This window comes from Canis lupus, chromosome 9 (genome assembly GCF_011100685.1).
Source record: "Canis lupus familiaris isolate Mischka breed German Shepherd chromosome 9, alternate assembly UU_Cfam_GSD_1.0, whole genome shotgun sequence".
Classification (NCBI taxonomy): domain Eukaryota; kingdom Metazoa; phylum Chordata; class Mammalia; order Carnivora; family Canidae; genus Canis; species Canis lupus.
This window is the reverse complement of record NC_049230.1, coordinates 43,872,825-43,891,004: the sequence shown is the minus strand read 5'-3', so window position 1 is coordinate 43,891,004 and position 18,180 is coordinate 43,872,825. Positions and strand designations below refer to the sequence as shown.

The 18,180-nt window shown below is 37.7% G+C and overlaps 1 protein-coding gene across 4 annotated transcripts in view; it reads left to right on the top strand.

The window, feature by feature from the left end:
• The window catches only part of SSH2 (slingshot protein phosphatase 2), a 238,609-nt gene that overhangs the window by 45,576 nt on the left and 174,853 nt on the right, over positions 1-18,180 (top strand). For 3 of the 4 annotated variants that reach the window (XR_005364735.1, XR_005364734.1, XM_038548401.1), the window contains exon 2: positions 12,932-13,012. The exons of the other annotated variant lie outside the window; for it this stretch is intronic. Coding sequence is in view for 1 of the 3 variants with exons in the window: in XM_038548401.1 (XP_038404329.1) it covers positions 12,932-13,012 (81 nt within the window). In the remaining 2 variants the exon portion in view is untranslated. The remainder of the gene's footprint in view (positions 1-12,931; positions 13,013-18,180) is intronic. 4 annotated transcript variants of the gene reach the window in all.

The window sequence follows — 18,180 nt, the reverse complement described above, 5'->3', positions numbered from 1 at the left end:
GGTATTCTAATGTCAAAATTTGTTCTCCATCTAGACTGTGGGAATAGTGGGAATAACAAAATGGGTTAGGACAACTCCCAAGTCAATGGCTTTTCGGGTTTTATTATCTTTTTTTTTACTCCAGCTAGAAGGAATTAGTATATTTGTAAAGAATTTTCTTGGTTAAGAGAAACAGACCATCCACTTCAGAGGATATGTTAACATGAGAAAGAACTAAAGTTTGACATGGAATGAACATTTTCTTTCAGAGAAATTATCTTCTTAGGAGGGGATTTTTTTTCTGCTGGAACATCCTGGTTTTTGACAGTTCTATCCAGGCTCAGACAGCTCTGCCTCTCAGAACTTGACTGATGTTTATAGGACATGGCACTTGTCACTGCTTCCTCAGGCGCATTGCCTGGGCCTAGAGTTTTTCCTTGTGCTGACTAATGTCCTATGCAAGAAGTCCATGTGTAAACTCCAGGTTTTTCTCTAGTATCAGGACAACAGCAACCATAAACTATGCTTTAGTATCTAGCCCTGCTACTCATGAAAAGAGCTCTGATTTCTACTAGGCCTGGGTTCTGTGAAAAAGCTGACATGGATTTTGACTTCTGCAGAGGACCATCCTGCATTTTGCCTTTGTTCTTGAGAAGAACCACTGTCAAAAGCAATTCATCATTTTCTGCAAGTTTCTTTTCAGAAGAACTCCTTTCTGTGGCAGTCATCAGAGGATCTTGTTAACAAGGGTCTCTGCTGACCCTGGCCTGAACAGAGTGACTCTTTCTTGCAAGTTTCCTGATTCTAAATCCTCCTTGATATTCTCCTCTTTTGGGTCTCTCGTATCCTTGTTCTTGTCACTTGGGAATACCATTGGCCCATGACCAATATTTGATAGGGACCCTTCTCAAAATTCTCTGGTGGAAACTAAATTTTATGTGATCACCTTGTCTCCTACCAGCATGAGAGTTTCCCCAAGGAGTTTAGCAATCTCACAATTGTGTCAGCCCCTGAATTGTGAGTGACTGGAGAAAAAAAGACAGACTTGGGCCAATTCTGTAATTGGGCTTCTGTCATCTTTAACAGTTTTATGAATTAAAGGATTTTGAGGAGCAAGCCCTACCTCTACCAGACCTCAAACTAACTGATTTTTCATACATGTTGAGAGTCGAATCAGAGAAGGAAAGCTCTAGAGAGGTGTTCAAGTGATGATCCCCTCAGATACTTTTAATACTTGGTATAACTGTTTCTCCAAAGAAACAGGGAGCGAATTTTCTGGGAAGATTATACTTGAGGTTTACAGCCCTTTAGCTCCTTCTGAGCAGCTTCTCTCATCATAGTCCAGGCAATTAATTAGAATGCAAAAATGACCCTTCTGCAGTAAGAAGAGATCTTGTGGTCAAAATAGGAAACTAATTACAAGTCAAGATCATCACTTACTTTACTCCCAGCTCAGCTTGTTAGTCCTTAATTTTAAGTGTCTCTAGCTTTCCTTGCTAATCAGCCTGGATTCCTCCTATGGTGCTAGAGCTCAGTCTCTCAGTTCTCTTACTTATTAAAGAAGGAATCAAGCTCTTTACTTACTGAGAAACAGGTCTAATCTTTGATTTTAAGTAAAAACTGTTCTTTCACAATCATCTGAAACCTGACTTGGTCATGTCTCAGGACTCTATCTCAGTAACAGCAATCTTTCTGCACTTGTCTTTCTTTCCTGGCACACATACCCAGACAGTTGTCCAAGGGAGACTTTTCTCTGCTTTCTTTTTCAGTGTCTTCTTGTTTTCTGAATTCTTCCAGTTTCTCTAAAATAGCTGTCTCTTTGCTCTTCAAACCTGTGTTCCCCAAAGGAATAACAGAGCTTCACTTCTTTGCACACTCTACAGAAGCATACAGTGGTCATATTACATGGTATACGCATTATCGTCTCTAAAACCCTGTTTCCTTTCATAGCCCAGGTTCCAAACCAAGCTGCACACAAAAAATTTTAAAGGTATTTGCATGGCAGGGGTTGGGGGTCTTTAATGGCTGTGTTTAAACCACAGGTAGCTCTCATATATTAGTCTGAGGAGGGAAATAAGGAATTGGAAGTCTAAGGTTTTAATGACCATAAAGATAATATGTAGGATGATTTACCAAAATAAATGGAGGTCAACGAGAATTGTATGCTTTCAGCGCACATTAAACTTTTATATCTCCTTGCTTTGCTAGCCTGCTGTCAGCTCATGAAGTTGACAGAACATTCTTTTTTAGTTCCTACACAGAAAGGAGGGAACTAAGCCGCTAACTTGTTAATAGCAGAAGCCCAACTCCAAATGGAAAATAATAGATTGTTTGGTTTGCCTAAGGTGAGACAAATAGATAATCTCTCTATGGATTGTATATCAGTTTTGAGCCGTTTAATTAGCAACTAGAGACATAAATCCAAGTTTTGTATTTTGAGATTCCAGATCTAGAAGTTCTGAGTTGCTATTTTATTTTCTTTTTGTGAGATTTCAGTGAGGGTTGACCATCTACTACTGGCTTCTTTGCTTTTTCATGTGTTTATGAACTTGCTAGCTACTTGTTTATTAATTTGTTCTTCTGTGGATGATTGCTTTTCAGAATCCTCTTTGGTACCTTAGTTACCTATGTAGGCATTCATTAAATACAGGCAATGCCTCTTTATGTAAATTGAATAATCTATGTATATATATATGACTGCTTTTAGATCTCACTGACAATTCACCAGTTTCCTTTTGTTGGTTTTGCTTTAAAGAGCTAGTCTAGGACTGATATGATTGCACCATTGTGGTTCTAAAGCAGTGATTTATACAATGTTATCTGTAGATGTAGATCAGAATCACTTGTAGAACTTGTTAAAAACACATTTCTGGGCCCTACCCCCAGATTTTCTGATTTGGTAGATCCAGGGTGGAGCCTAAGAATTTGCATTTCTAACAAGTTCCCAGATGATGCTGTTGCTGGTGATGTGGGACTACACTTTAAGAATCACTCCTTAAGGTTTTTCTCCTATTTCAGAAACATGCCTTTGTAGGACAGATGGTTATATCAAAAAAAGAGAAGGAAAAACCCCAAACCTCAAGATGACAGGATTTGGTGGGCTTTTAAAAAAAATACTCAAATAATATGTGTGAGAGTGTGAATTTTATTACAAGTAATGTATTTAATTAGGATCTGAGATACTATCATAAGTGAACATTCATACTATCATAAGTGAACATTCAAAGAATTAAAAAGTAAAGTCTCCCAATCTACAACTACTCTTCTATCAAATCACTATGTTGTATACTTTAAACTAATAAAATGTTATCTATCAGTTATATCTCAATAAAATGTGGAGAACTTCTAAATCTTATCACTGTTTTTTGAGATAAAAGACTTAGAAGGGGGAGATAATAAAAGAGTAGGATGTTGGTATCTAGGAGATTTCAGTTAAAATCTTTGTTCTGCCACTTACAGTTAATGAATGATTTTGTAGTGTATAATTTTTACAAGATTTAGTATTAAATATTTTTTTTCAAAGATTTATTTATTTATTCAGAGAGATAGAGAGAGAGGCAGAGACACAGGCAGAGGGAGAAGCAGGCTCCACGCAGGGAGCCCGACGTGGGACTCGATCCGGGTCTCCAGGATCACACCTCGGGCTGCAGGCGGCGCCAAACCGCTGCGCCATTGGGGCTGCCCAGTATTAAATATTTTAGTATTAAATCAGAAATGCTCTGATTATCGTAACTGTCCATAGAAGCTAGTCTCTTTTGTTGCTTTCCTGCACTGCCATCCTTAGCATGTTGCCTTTTGGTTTTGAGCCTCTTCTTTCAAGGTCACAAAATAGCTGTCACAGCTATAGACCTCATATCTTTGCACCACTGCAGCCAAAGGCAGAGAAAAGGCAGAGTTTTTGTCATTATTTTTCTCAATTCTCCTTTATCAGGGTTGGAAATCTTTCCCTCGAGCAGACTTGCCCTTAGGTCCCCTTGACTAGGATTAGAATTAATTAATTAATTAATTAATTAATTAATTTAGATTATTTATTTATTTATTCATAGAGACAGAGAGAGAGAGAGGCAGAGACACAGGCAGAGGGAGAAGCAGGCACCATGCAGAGAGCCGGGTCTCCAGGATCACGCCCTAGGCTGCAGGCTGCACTAAACCACTGTGCCACGAAGGCTGCCCAGGATTAGAATATGTAACTGTGCTGGCCTGCTTGAAGGCTAAAAAGGCAGGTATATGGCTTTTCAGCTTCAGTGGTGGGACTAGTAGGTATGTGAGAGAGTTGAGAGATGACTTTTGGTAGACAACAGGGAGAATCTACTAAAGGGAGCTAAGACTATGATTCTTAAAGATTAGAGACAATTCTAGGCAATTTCTCATTAGGCAGAATTGTGTGTTTTTGGGCAGGGGTTGGCAACCTTTTTCTGTTAAGAGCCTGGTAGTAAATATTTTCGGTCTTGCTGGTCACAAATGGTCTCTGTTGCATTTCTTCCTTTAAAAAAACAAAACAAAACAAAACAAAACAAAAAACCCTTCAAAAATGTGAAAACCATTCTTAGTTTGCTGGCCATATGATAATAGGCTATAGTTTGCCAACCCTGCCAAGGCAATGAAGGCTTAAAGGAGAGGAAGGTGAGTGAGGCTGAAATCATCATTTTGAAGCTTCCTGAAATTCTGGGATTTGAGTGATCTGTGAAGGATGGATAAGATTTATACTGAGAAATCCTATTGCTTTTGAAGGGAGCACTGAGTGGGGAAACATGCCTGTGATGCTTACTGTAAAATAGCTACATGGTACATGCAAGGAGTGAAAAGCAACAATACCTCTGTAGGTGAGATGGACTAAATTGCAAGCCAAAGTTAGGGAGTACTGAGATATGAGTACCTGGACTCAGTCAGCCACTGACAAGCCAACCTTCTAAGTAGCTCTGAGAAATAAAGATTCCCTTTTGGCTTAAAGCCTCCATGCTAACTTGGAGCCTAATGGAGGCAGTGTCTCGTGTAACAGTTGGCCCTTCAGTAGGAGCTGTTGCTACTATGACTAATTAAAGGACAAACATCATGTGTTTGGAAAGACGATTGGTCTCTTAACCATAGCTATACACAAAGACTACAACTCATCTTCAATTTGTGTTATTGTTATTGACAACAGGGAAGAATTGCCCTGAATATTTATTGAATGCTTAACGTGTGCCAGGCCCTAAAGATACAAGTTGAAAAACTCACACTCTAGAGGAAGGAAAACAATATATATAGAAATAATTATGGTAGAGTGAGGTAAGGGTTAGAAAATATATGTACAAGGAACTGTGGATGCCAAGAAGGAACTACCAATTCATCCGGATTTAAACTTTCTAGGTGACTAATTATTGCTGTCCTTCAATGGCCATAGATTATATCCTTAATACTAGCCAATTGTCTTGCAGATCTGTACCATTGATTACAAAGAGGCCTGTGTGTGAGATATTGTGGTTGAATGAAATCCAAACAGTCATCCAGAAAAGGCAATTTCAAACATTCTGCTGCTGCTACTAAGCTTTTAGGATCCGCTTTATGTGCAAAGTATATAGCTGTAATGTTATTTGTGCTTCCCACTATACTGGTATGAATATTGGGTTCTATAAAACAATTCTTTTCACCAGTAAAACTTGCAGAAAAGAAGATTCTGTGGTAGGCAGTATCATGCTCCCCTCTCCCAAAGAGTCCTCATCTTAATCAGCTATGAATCTGGAAATATGTTACATGGTGAGGAGGAAATTAAGGTTGCAGACAGAATTAAGGTTTCCAATTAGATGACTTTAAAATAGGCAGATTATTCTGGATTGTTGGAATAGGGGGCGATGTAATTACCAGGGCCTTTGAAGGTGAAAGAGGGAGACAGAGAAGAGGTTAGATTGATAAAATAATGGGAAAGATTCAACCCATCTTTGCTGACTTTAAAGATGGAGGAAGGGAGCCACAAGTCACGGGAATGCAGGTGGCCTCTAGTTGCTGGAAAAGGCATGGAAACAGATTCCCCTGTATTAGTTTGTCAGGGCTGCCAAAACAAGTATCATAGACTAGTGGCTTAAACCACAGAAACTAATTTTCTCACAGTTCTGGCTAGAATTCATGGTGTTGGCAGGGTTGATAGTTTTACCTGAGATCTCTCTCCTTAGGTGGTAGATGTCTGTCTTATCTCTGTCTTCACATGGGCTTTCCTTTCTGTGTTACCATGTCCTGATTTCCTCCTCTTATAAGGACACCAGTCATATTGTATTAGGACCTACTCTAATAAACCCTATTTTAATTTAATTACCTTTCTAAAGACCATATCTCCAGATACAGTCACATTATAAAGTCCTAGGGATTATTTGGGGGAGGGGGCACATTTCAATCTGTAAAACTCCCCTAGATCCTCCAGAAGGACTATGGATCTGCCACCACTTTGATTTTAGGACTCCTGACCTCTAGACTACAAAGATAATAAATTTGCGTCATTTAAGCTGTCAAGCTTGTCGTTACAGCAAATTAGAAAATGAATACAATTACAAGTAATCTGAACCTATTAATAGGAGGCTGATTAACTGAATTGTGGAACATCTATACAATGGACTAACTGATCAAAAATACTGAAATAGGTATCTATTGACCAGTGAATAGATAAACAAAATGTGGTGTGTGTATATATACAGTGAAATATTATTCAGCCTTAAAAGGGAAAGAATTCTGACACATACTACAACATAGATGAACCTTAAAGACATACTAAGTGAAATAAGCCAGTCACAAAAAGACAAATACTCTATAATATCACTTATATGAAGTATTTATTTATTAAAAGATTTTATTTATTTACTCATGAGAGCCACAGAGAGAGGCAGAGACATAGAGGGAGAAGCAGGCTACCTGGGGGAAGCCTCATGTGGGACTCAACCCCAGGACCCTGGGATCACTCCTTGAGCCAAAGGCAGATAGATGCTCAACCACTGAGCCACCCAGGTGCCCCTGAAGTATTGAGAGTAATCAAAATGATAGAAAACAGAATAGCCATTGCCAGGGGGATATAGTGGGGAGGATGAGTTTTTTAATGGACATGGAATTTTAGTTTTGCAAGATGAAAAAGTTCTGGAGATTGGTTGAACGACAATGTGAATATACTTAATACTAATGAACTCTATACATAAAAATGGTTAAGGTGGTAAATTTTGTGTTATGTTATTTTAAAACAGTGAAACAAAAATAGATTTAAAAGATAATGACAGAAAAATAGGTATGGTGTGTCATTGTATATTTTGAGAAAAAAGGATATACATATATCCTTGTATGTACACATAATATCTCTGAAAAGATACCCGAGAAACTCACATAGTGATTACTTCTAGGAATTGGGTTGTGGAGAATTAGGAGGTGGGAGGATAGGGATGGGAGGAAAATTTAAATACTCCTTTACACCTTCTGAATTTTGTTTGCAATATGCATATATTATATATTGAAATCATGGTTTTTACCAAATTCATAAACACAGAGAACAGATTGGTGGCTGCCAGAGGTGGGGGAAGTGTGGCAAGATGGGTAAAAGGAGTCAGAAGGCACAAACTTTCAGTTATAAAAATAAGTCATAGGAATGTGAAGGAAGGAAGGGAGTTTTTAAATGTGTAACTTGGGGTTAGGGACTACAGAGAGAGAATTGTCTCACTTAGGTCATCATTAGGCTGTGAAGTCACTTTGTCAAGCCAGCTACATGTATGTGTCAGGATAAATAATACCTACCTCTTGTCTTGGCCTTTTAAGGGTTAAACGCTCTTAGTCCCAAAGTGTTCACCAGGCTTTAAGGTACACACATATTTTATGGTATGGTGTCTAATAGTATATTTTCTAAATCTCTAGTTTTTTTTTTTTTTTTTAAAGAACTACTGTAGTGTGTTCACTTAGAACTCCCCAAAGAAGTTGGAGAAGAAAATATAAAAGATAAAAGAAATGTAATAGTGTTTTCTGCTTCTTAAAATCACATAAACTGTAACAAGAATAGAATAAAAGACTCTTAAGAGTAGCAAAAGGTTTTGACTCTTGTGGGATTATTTCTTAAGACTTCTGCTTGCAAATTGTTAGGTAACTGCACTACTTAGATTTTAACACTCTTCAAAACATCCTCCTTAGGACATGAGTCCTTGCATCATACATTCCATATAAAAATTGCAACATTTTATTACTATAATTGTTGCTTAGAAGCTGTTCTGGATTGAGATTTCTTGTTATATATGGATGTGTTTACTACCAACAATCTTCGCCTCTGTTTTTCTCCAAACAATACTTAGCCAAAGGAACATATTTTCACAGAGCCATATCCTTATTTTTATAGTTTTTGCATCTCCATAAAAAACAAAAACAATTCTGGAACCTACTCAGTTATCTTTCCCTTTTTGTTTAGAGTTTTACTGTATTTAATTCAGCACCCAGAAAATTACTTAGTAGGGGTACAATAAATTGTAACAAATGACTCATTGTGAGCTCAACACTTCAGGGTTATATAGGGAATGCAAGTTGTCTCTATTTAGAATTGAAACACTTATAATTTTATAGGAGCAAAATTTCCCTAGATAGCAAAAGTTCCTTTGAAAGAGAATTTAATGCAATTTTGTAAGCTTTTTACATGTAGTATGGAGATTATTATTGCTATCATATTATTATTAGCAACAGCAGCAGCAACAGTAGAACATTAGTAGCTAAGTCATGCTAAGTGCTCTTCCTATGTAATCTCTCATGCAATCTTTCCATTGACCCTATTTAGGTAGATGCTATTGTTGTGCCAATATTTATGAATGAGGAAATTGAGCTCAGAGAGATTAAGTAATCAACATCACATGGTTAATAGGTGGCAGAACTATGATATGAACTCAATTAAGAAATGTGTGGGAAATATCAGAAAGGGAGACAGAATGTAAAGACTGCTAACTCTGGGAAACGAACTAGGGGTGGTAGAAGGGGAGGAGGGCGGGGGGTGGGAGTGAATGGGTGACGGGCACTGGGGGTTATTCTGTATGTTAGTAAATTGAACACCAATAAAAAATAAATTAAAAAAAATTAGTTAAGATTTGAACTTGGCACTTCTAATGCAAAAAACATGAGTTTGACTTTATCCTCTTCAAAATTCCTACTGAAATGACCAAAAGAACATTTAAAAAGGGAGGAAGGAAGGAAAGAAAGAAGGAAGGGAAAGAGGGAAAAGAAAGGAGAATTGGTATCTGCAGTACCAAGTGGGGATGATCACCATCCTCATGCTAGAAAAACACTGGAGGTTTTTGTTCAATATGAAATTCAGGCAAGGCCAAGTTGGGGTAAGGGCCTACCAACTTGAGTACTGTGTATATATGAAAGCCCACCTAAAGAGTGAGTAAAGGAAGCATCTTTTATTCATAGTGTACTGAAAGTGTTAATTTTATCAAATACTTTTTTAGCATCAATATATTTAGATAATCCTATAGTTTTCTCATTTGACTTAATGTGCTGAATTATATTAATAGAATTCCTAAATATTCATTCGTTCATTAATAGAATTCCTTAATATACATTCATAGTTATAAAGTATGGCAGTTCACTCTGCAGAACCCAGGAACAACTCAACTCAGGGACTGGAATTACCAAGTACCCCAGAAAGCAGAGGAAAAAACTTGAAATATCCTTTGTCTTCCTTTAGGATTAGAATTAATTTGGAACTAAGTATGTTGTTTGCAAGTAAATACTTGTTCTGTGAACCAGTTATTTCTAATGCAACCAGTATATTTAAATTGATACTTTGTATCTTAACGAATTAAATTGCAATTAATAAGTCTGCAGTAAAGTCTTAAAATAACTTTAGGAGTGCAAGTTGTTACAGGACCTCTTTCTTGAAGCTATTTTATTTTTTTTTATTTTTTTTCTTGAAGCTATTTTTTTTTTTTAAAGATTTTATTTATTTATTCATGATAGTCACAGAGAGAGAGAGAGAGAGAGGCAGAGACACAGGCAGAGGGAGAAGCGGGCTCCATGCACCGGGAGCCCGACGTGGGATTTGATCCCGGGTCTCCAGGATCGCGCCCTGGGCCAAAGGCAGGCGCCAAACCGCTGCGCCACCCAGGGATCCCGTCTTGAAGCTATTTTAAAGAGCTCAGGTAAACATGCTGAAATATTTACAAGAATGAAAACTTTAAACTCTTAACTAGTGTAATTTGGATTAATTGTATACTCTGTGGCAGTGACAAGCTACTTTTAATATGCTTAACATTACCTATGTTATCATCTGTTGTGATATGAGTATTTGGGAGAATTGAAAGCAGTTTTGATCTCTACCTTATTCTTTCAGATCCTTTGTGTGTGTGGTTTTTTTTTTTTTTTTTTAATGCCTTTAGCCTTTCTAATATGACTTTAGAAGTCTTCAAGTATGTTGTAGTCTGATTTTTAAAAAATACAAATGGGGGATCCCTGGGTGGCGCAGCAGTTTGGCGCCTGCCTTTGGCCCAGGGCGCTATCCCGGAGACCCGGGATCGAATCCCACGTCGGGCTCCCGGTGCATGGAGCCTGCTTCTCCCTCTGCCTGTGTCTCTGCCTCTCTCTCTCTCTGTAACTATCATAAATAAAAAAAAATATTAAAACCACCATTAAAAAAAAAATACAAATGGGAGGTATATGTTCTTATTTTTTCCCGGGGTGGGTGTCTTGGTTAAGGGTCCAGCTCTTGATTTTGGCTCTGGTCATGATCTCAGGGTTATGAGATTACATATAACACCAGTGCTCATCACATCCAGTGCCCTCCTTAATGCCCATCACCCAGCCATCCCCCCCTTAAAATAAATAAATCTTTTTTTAAAAGTTCTTATTCCCCCCCCCTCCAAAATGCAAGGGAGTAAGAATAAATAAATAAAAATAGATTAAAAAAATTAGAAAGAGAAAGTAAAAACAAATGTATTTGCAGGATTTAAAAAGTGATTTAACTATTTGGTTGTTTCTGTTTTATTTTATAAAAGAGGAAGAGAGAGGGATAATGGAGATGAGATTTGGTTGTAATAAGGAAAACTAAAGTAAGCAAAGGATCAAGGTAGGAAAAAAGAAAGAAGGAAATAAACCAGGAAAAGGCAGTTACCAGGAATAATAACAATGAACTTTACTTTCATTTATTTCCACTCTAAAACTCTTAATCTCTGCGGGTATTCAGTGGGTTGAAACATAGTTTCAGCTTTGAAAAATCAAAGAGTCAACTAGGTTAGCCACAGAGTAGTTAAATGTGATTAAATTTCAGCCAGTAGTAGTGAGAAGTTTTTTTGTCATTTATTTAAAAACTTTATTGAGGTATAATTGATTAAAAAAACTACACATAGTTAATATATACAATTTGATGAGTTTGGACATACACACCTGTGAAACCATCATTGTAACCATCACCAAATCTATCACCTCCAAAAGTTTCCTTGTGCCTCTTTGCAATTTTTTGTTGTTTGTTTTGTGGTAAGATCATTTAACCTGAGATCTGCTCTCCTAACAAAAATTTTAAAAGCACAATAGAGTATTATACTATGTGGTACAGTGGATCTCTATAACTTTTTCATCTTACAATCTGAAACTTTATACCTATTAAACAAAAATTCTCTATTTACTCCTCACCTTGTCCCTCCGGCAACCAGCATTCTACTCTCTGCTACTGTGAGTTTGATTATTTTGGATACCTCAAATATATGGAATCATGTAGTTTTCATCTTTCTATAACTGGCTTATTTCACTTAGGACTTCCTGTTTTTCAGGCTGAATAATAGAGAGAGAGAACGCTATAATATAGATAGATAGGGGGGATCCCTGGGTGGCTCAGTGGTTTCGCGCCTGCCTTTGGCCCAGGGCGTGATCCTGGAGTTCCTGGGATCGAGTCCCGCATCGGGCTCCTGGCATGGAGCTTGCTTCTCCCTCTGCCTGTCTCTCTCTCTCTCTCTGTCTGTCTATCATAAGTAAAAATAAATCTTTAAAATATAGATAGATAGATAGATAGATAGATAGATAGATAGATAGATAGATACGTATATTATATCTGGACCTCTAGGTTGATTCTGTTATCTTGGCTGTTGTAAATAATGCTGCAATGAACATGAGAGTGCAGACATCTTTTCCAGATCCTGATCTTAGTTCTTTTGGATTTATACCCAGAAGTGGGATTGCTGGATAATATGATAATGGGAAGTTTTGATGACATAGCATCTACATCTCTATGTAGGGAAAGCTCAGTTTCCAGCAGCTGTTACTCAAACAGCAAACATTTGGATGGAACTTAATGGGTCAGAGTTGGAGCTTTTTTTCTCCTCTTTTGTGGTGGTGTTATTCATAAGGGAAAAATAGTCTTGTGTTACCAGCTAATTGTTTCACTCCTTTGTCTCGTTTTCCGTATCTATCTTCTAGACAGATTCTGAAAAAGAGATTGGATAGTGGAAGAAAGGTTTTAAATTATTTTCTGGCATCTGTCAGGGGGACTTGGGTAGGGCATATCTTTTGGCTGTTCTTATAAACACTTGTTAGCAGAGGGCTAATGAGGCTAGTAGTTAGATACCCCAATCATGTCCTATGCTATATTCTAAAGCCTGACTCTAAACAATCATATCAAATATGTACCTTTGGATATGAGGATAAATAAACACAAACCTACCCCATTCCGAGAAGTGTCCAGAGTGTATACCATGTCCTCTATCTCCATGTCCTCCATGGGGTGACCAGAAAACGGACACCCCACTGCCCAAATTGGAAACCATAGAAAATGCTTCAAGCTAATCAAACATTCCTCAATCAGTTTTCTAGTCACCTAACCAATCAACTCGTTGGCTTTATTCTCTCCAAAATAGACATCATTAATCAGAATTGCACCTTCTCACCTATGAGCTAACATGATTCAGTGATTTCTGCTGGCTTTTCCCTCATGCCTATGGCCCCATTCATTTGGATCTCTGAAATGATGTTGTTTATATTACAGAGCTCTCATTTGGAAGACAGTGAATCAGCAGTGTTACTTTGCCGTGAATGTGAAGAATCAGATATCTTTAGTGGTTCCAATGTACGTAGGTATATGTTTTATACAGCCTTTGGTATTTCAAGTGAAAGCTTTTTAGATGAATCTAGCTCTTAAATGCAACTGAAATAGCACCTATTATTTCATCTATTTGGTGTCACTCAGCCAAATATATAGTCTGTGAAATCAAATAAGTGACTTAGAATGAGTATATATATAGTATGGTATATATGTATGCATAGTAATCTCCACTCAAGGTGTATCTATAAAGTAGAAAGATATTGTATCCTGGAACTTTGAGTAAGTTCTCCCTCAACAAAGGATGATTGTTTTGTGGGTTTTTACATTTTTAAATTGTCAATAGTTTCCCTTTCCCCATGGCAATTGCTTGGTATTAGTGCTGTCACTGGACCTTTATACCCCACATACATAAACCTAACACATCCTGGTTGTTGATAATGTTAAGCTATACAATATTATAATTACTGGGTCATTTCAAATGTGGATCTATCTAACTACATTTCATGAGATGTTATAGATTTTATTTATCTGGCCTGATCCCCAACATAATTGCTTGATTATTGCAAATTACCTGTGCAATCAGGCTGAAATTAGAGGACTTAAACTGACTTTTTTTTTAAGGTTTTATTTATTTATTTGAGAAGAAGAGAGAGAGCACAAGGGGGGAGGGCAGAGGGAGAAGGAAGAACAGGCTCCTTGCTCAGCAGGGAGCTTGATGCCAGGATGCTAGGATCAAGACCTGAGCTGAAGGTAGACGCTCAATCCACTGAGCTACTCAGGTGCCCTTAAATTGACTTTTAACAAATGTAAATCTCTTCCAACAGGATAACTACCTTTGCTAGCCATGGCTAAAACTAGGTTCTACAAACCTTGATGATAAAATCTGGATTCTGTCTGTTTCAGGATGTTTACTGTACACAGTAGGCATTTTATAAATATTGTTAAAGTTTCACCAGTGGAAACTTTATTTCTCGAAGTGAGCTGTGCCTCTTAAGTATATCACCATAGTACTGCCTACTTGTAGACTGTCTTCTTTACTTCACCTTCATTGCACAAAGAAGGTGATCACTATTTCAGGACCTCATTCAACTATTACATTGACTTATCTGGTTGCACTTCATTCAGCATTGATGATGAATGTGGAATGGCAGGAAGTTAATTATTGTGACTCACTCACTAATAGCTAGAGCTGTACTCATTTCCTAGTGTTTGAAAACATTAACTGAGGAATTCACATGAACACTTATTTATTATCAACATTTTGCAGATGACAGACTGGGTATGGAAAGGTTATAGTCTTTGCCCAGTGTTGTATGATAAGCAGGGGCAGCACTGACACCAGATCTTGGCTGACACCCATCAGTGATCTCATTGTCAGCAGGTAACATCGTCTTTTTTTTTTTTAATTTTTATTTATTTATGATAGTCACAGAGAGAGAGAGGCAGAGACACAGGCAGAGGGAGAAGCAGGCTCCATGCACCGGGAGCCCGATGTGGGATTCGATCCCGGGTCTCCAGGATCGCGCCCTGGGCCAAAGACAGGTGCCAAACCGCTGCGCCACCCAGGGATCCCAACATCGTCATTGATAGAATATATGCCAAGGTTCTTTATATAGTTTCCTCAAGATTTATTTGGTTCAGTCAGCAGTGGCATCCTCTCTATTGGACTGGCTTATTTTTTGGCTGATTTCATCTTAAAGAGACCAGTACATGGCAAGCTATATGAAGAATATTTTTATGAAGTTGTACACATGTGGAGAAAAGATAACTCTACTTTTAGTGGGTCTCTGAGAAACTATTAGTTGGGTATATGTATTTGCAGATTATTCTGGGTTGCTTTATTTAATTGCCAGACCTTTCATTCATTTAAGTTAGGTTTGTTGTCTTTTCCTCTTCATAAGGCAAAAGTGGTTACACGTACTGGCTGGCTTTTAAAAAGTATTGGATTCTCCTCCTGATTTGTTTTCTTGGGGAGTACGTCCCACCCATATGTCTTTTTCCCTTTCCTTAGCTCCCCATCCCCACCCTCACATTAAAAAAGATTGAAGAGCTTCTTCCCAGTTTGAAGGCTTATACTTGAAAACCAAACTGGAGAGTAAACTGATTGAAAGACCCACTTTGAATTTTCTACAAAGGAAATGACATGGGATCTTGATAACTGTTTGAAATAGAAGTTAACTGTCATAAAGAAGAGTAGGAGGTAAAGTTAATCACTGAAGGACTTTCTCTTCAATCTCAGGATAACCGAATTCTAAACTTTGGTTGGCTGTATTCACTTACACACACGTGCATATATTCATTCCTTTATTCTCCAAGCATTGATTGACTGTCAGGCACTAATCACTGGGCCCAGGGCTATGGAGGTTAGGCATAAAGTATAGAATCTACCCTAACACCAAACTTCCAGCTATAGGATGCACAAGGTCTGATGATCTAATGTAAAACATGGTGACTGTAGTTGATAACATTGCATTTTATAATTGATATTGCTAAAAAAGCAGAACCTAAATGTTTTAATACAGAAGACAAATATATGAAGTGATGAATATATTAATTAACCAGATGGGGAGAATCTTTTCACAGTGTATATGTATATCAAATCACCATGATGTATGCTTTAAAATCTTACAATTTCATTTGTGAATTATACCTCAATAAAGCTGAATTTTTTTTAATTTATTTTATTTTATTTTTTTAAAGAATCTACCCTGGGAGAACTGTACACTCTATGCTTCAACAACTTAGTTTTACAGATATTCATAGAAGTTCTTAAAAAGGAGAGGAGAAAATCATTCATATGCAGTATATGAGGAGAAGTAAATACTTGAATGAGTGGAAGGAAACTTGGCTGGAGGCAAAGAAGGGATAAGCTCTTTCTCTGGAAGAGGACTGACTGACTGCCTTAGATCTCCTGGGGCTTTCTTGGAAGAGAGGGGAGGAATATAGAAAGGCTTCTGCCTCTTCTCTGGGCCTATTCAGCCTCTAGGGAACCAGATAAAGGGTGGAGGCTGCTTCTTATTCCCTTTGCTGTGCACAGGGCTGTTGGAGGCCTCCATCATGGGAAAAGGGACTGTCTGCCCCAGAGCAGGGTTGACAATGTGACTGGCAAAGGCTGGAGAGAAAGAAGGTAGTGGCCCTCGCTGCAGGAGTTTCCCTTCGGCTTCAGATGAGAAAGATCATAGACAGTGACTAAAGCAGGTTGGGGTACTGGTGGCTGCAGTAGCCACTGAGACTCCTGAGAGTCCTCTTCACTCCTCATCCCAGACCTGCTGCTATTCTGCCTTAAAGGAGAAAAAGCTCTGTGTGAGCTGGAATTTTGATTATCATGTTTGTGAGGGTTCAATTAGAAACAAGTAAGTTCATTACCATTGCAGGCTTATATCTTCCCCAGCCTAGAGGTCAGGAAAATGCTTGTTACATTAGCTTATTTCCTCAAAACAGCTATTTCTTTCTCTCCTCTCCCTGCTTCTCTGACCCCACTCCCACCCTGCCAAACAGGAGGAGACACATGTAGATGGTCATACTATTTTTGTGGTCTGTTTCATTCCTTTGCCTGGATATTAAATCCTTGTAGAGAATGCATTTTCCTTTAATGCAATCAAAACAGCATTTTGTTTGATTAACCCAGTGAAAGGAAAGAGTGTTAGCCTTTTGTTATTAAAGAAAGAAAAAGGGCGCTTGGGTGGCTCAGTGGTTGAGCATCTGCCTTCGGCTCAGGGCATGATCTCGGTGACCTGAGATCGAGTCCCACATCGGGCTCCCTGCATGGAGCTTGCTTCTCCCTCTGCCCATGTCTCTGCCTCTCTCTCTGTGTCTCTCATAAATAAAGAAAATCTTTTTTAAAAAAAATAGATAAATAAAATAAAGAAAAAAAGAAAAGGCCACCCTTGAATCAAATGTTGAGAAGGCAGACAAAAAGAAAGGAAAATCTAAAATGTAAGGATTATTTGGCTTAGTATGCTTTACATTTTTAAACTGTAGATTTGTGTTCTTTTCTAGGGCAAGACACGTGTCTCAGAACATACCAGTGTCCTTCTAGATGACAACTTCTGTGGAAGTTTTCTCTTGTAGTCATTTTATGGAGTGGAAGAATAACTTTGGAGAGAGAGAATGTTTAAATCTCACTAAGTTTAAGATAAAGGATTTAAGAATTGTAAAAAGTTATTAGCATTAAGATAAAGCAAGCGCTAATTCAAGGCCTGCTATTGAGTAGCCAGCCTATGGACTGAGAATAGAAGGGACTTTAATCTTCAGGATTCTCCTGAAGCATCTTATTTTTCTTGTATGTTTTAAGTCTTGGAATCTGGTATATGGGATGATCAAAACAATGACTGATTTATAAGCTCAGAAAGTAAAACTGTATTTAAAAGGGGAAAACTGCTATTGTCGTTAAACCTGCTTTTGTAAGACTCTAGAGATTGTGAGCAGACACATGCAACAACTATATATTGTGGATAATCTACAGAAACAATGATAACTAAAGTAGTTGGCTGGAAGGTGGTGATGGTGTGTAGGCCGACAGTATGTGCATCTGGTTGTTTCTGATGATTTGTATTTTCTTCTTTCATTCTGCTCTTAGTACTATATTTTTTTCCTTTTTTCAGGTTCATTTGCAGAGATAATCATTTCACTGGACAACACAAATATAAAAAGCAAAAAAAAAGTAAATTTGTTGCTAAGAAGATGTGAGTTTTATTATGGGTTCCAAATGACCAGTTAGCCAACAGCAAACAGCTGTTCCCACCAGAGTTGAGGATTATTTGAATTGTTTCTACATCACCTCTGCTGTGTAGTAGAGTGATTACTTATTAGGGCACCTGGTCAGAGAACAGGATAAAAGTGTTGCCGATGGCAAAAACATAGTTTCACCATGAATGGTATTCCTGTTTTTCCCTTTGGAGGGAGTCTGATCTAAATGAAGAAATTGGCAAAAGGCCTCCTGTGATGCCAAATTTATTTTTCTTTGTTACAGAATAAGATATAATCAGAAAGCATACCTCAACTATTTTATCTTAGAATAACAAATGAGAAATAATTTTCAACTTTTCTTTTTTTAAAATCTTACCTGCATGAGTGGACTTAATTGAGGGAAAATGAGATTTGTAGTAATCTTAGATATACAGAGGCTATTTTTAAAATTACCCTTATTGTTTAACTCTGTACATCTCATTATGTGTGAGATGTACACTAGT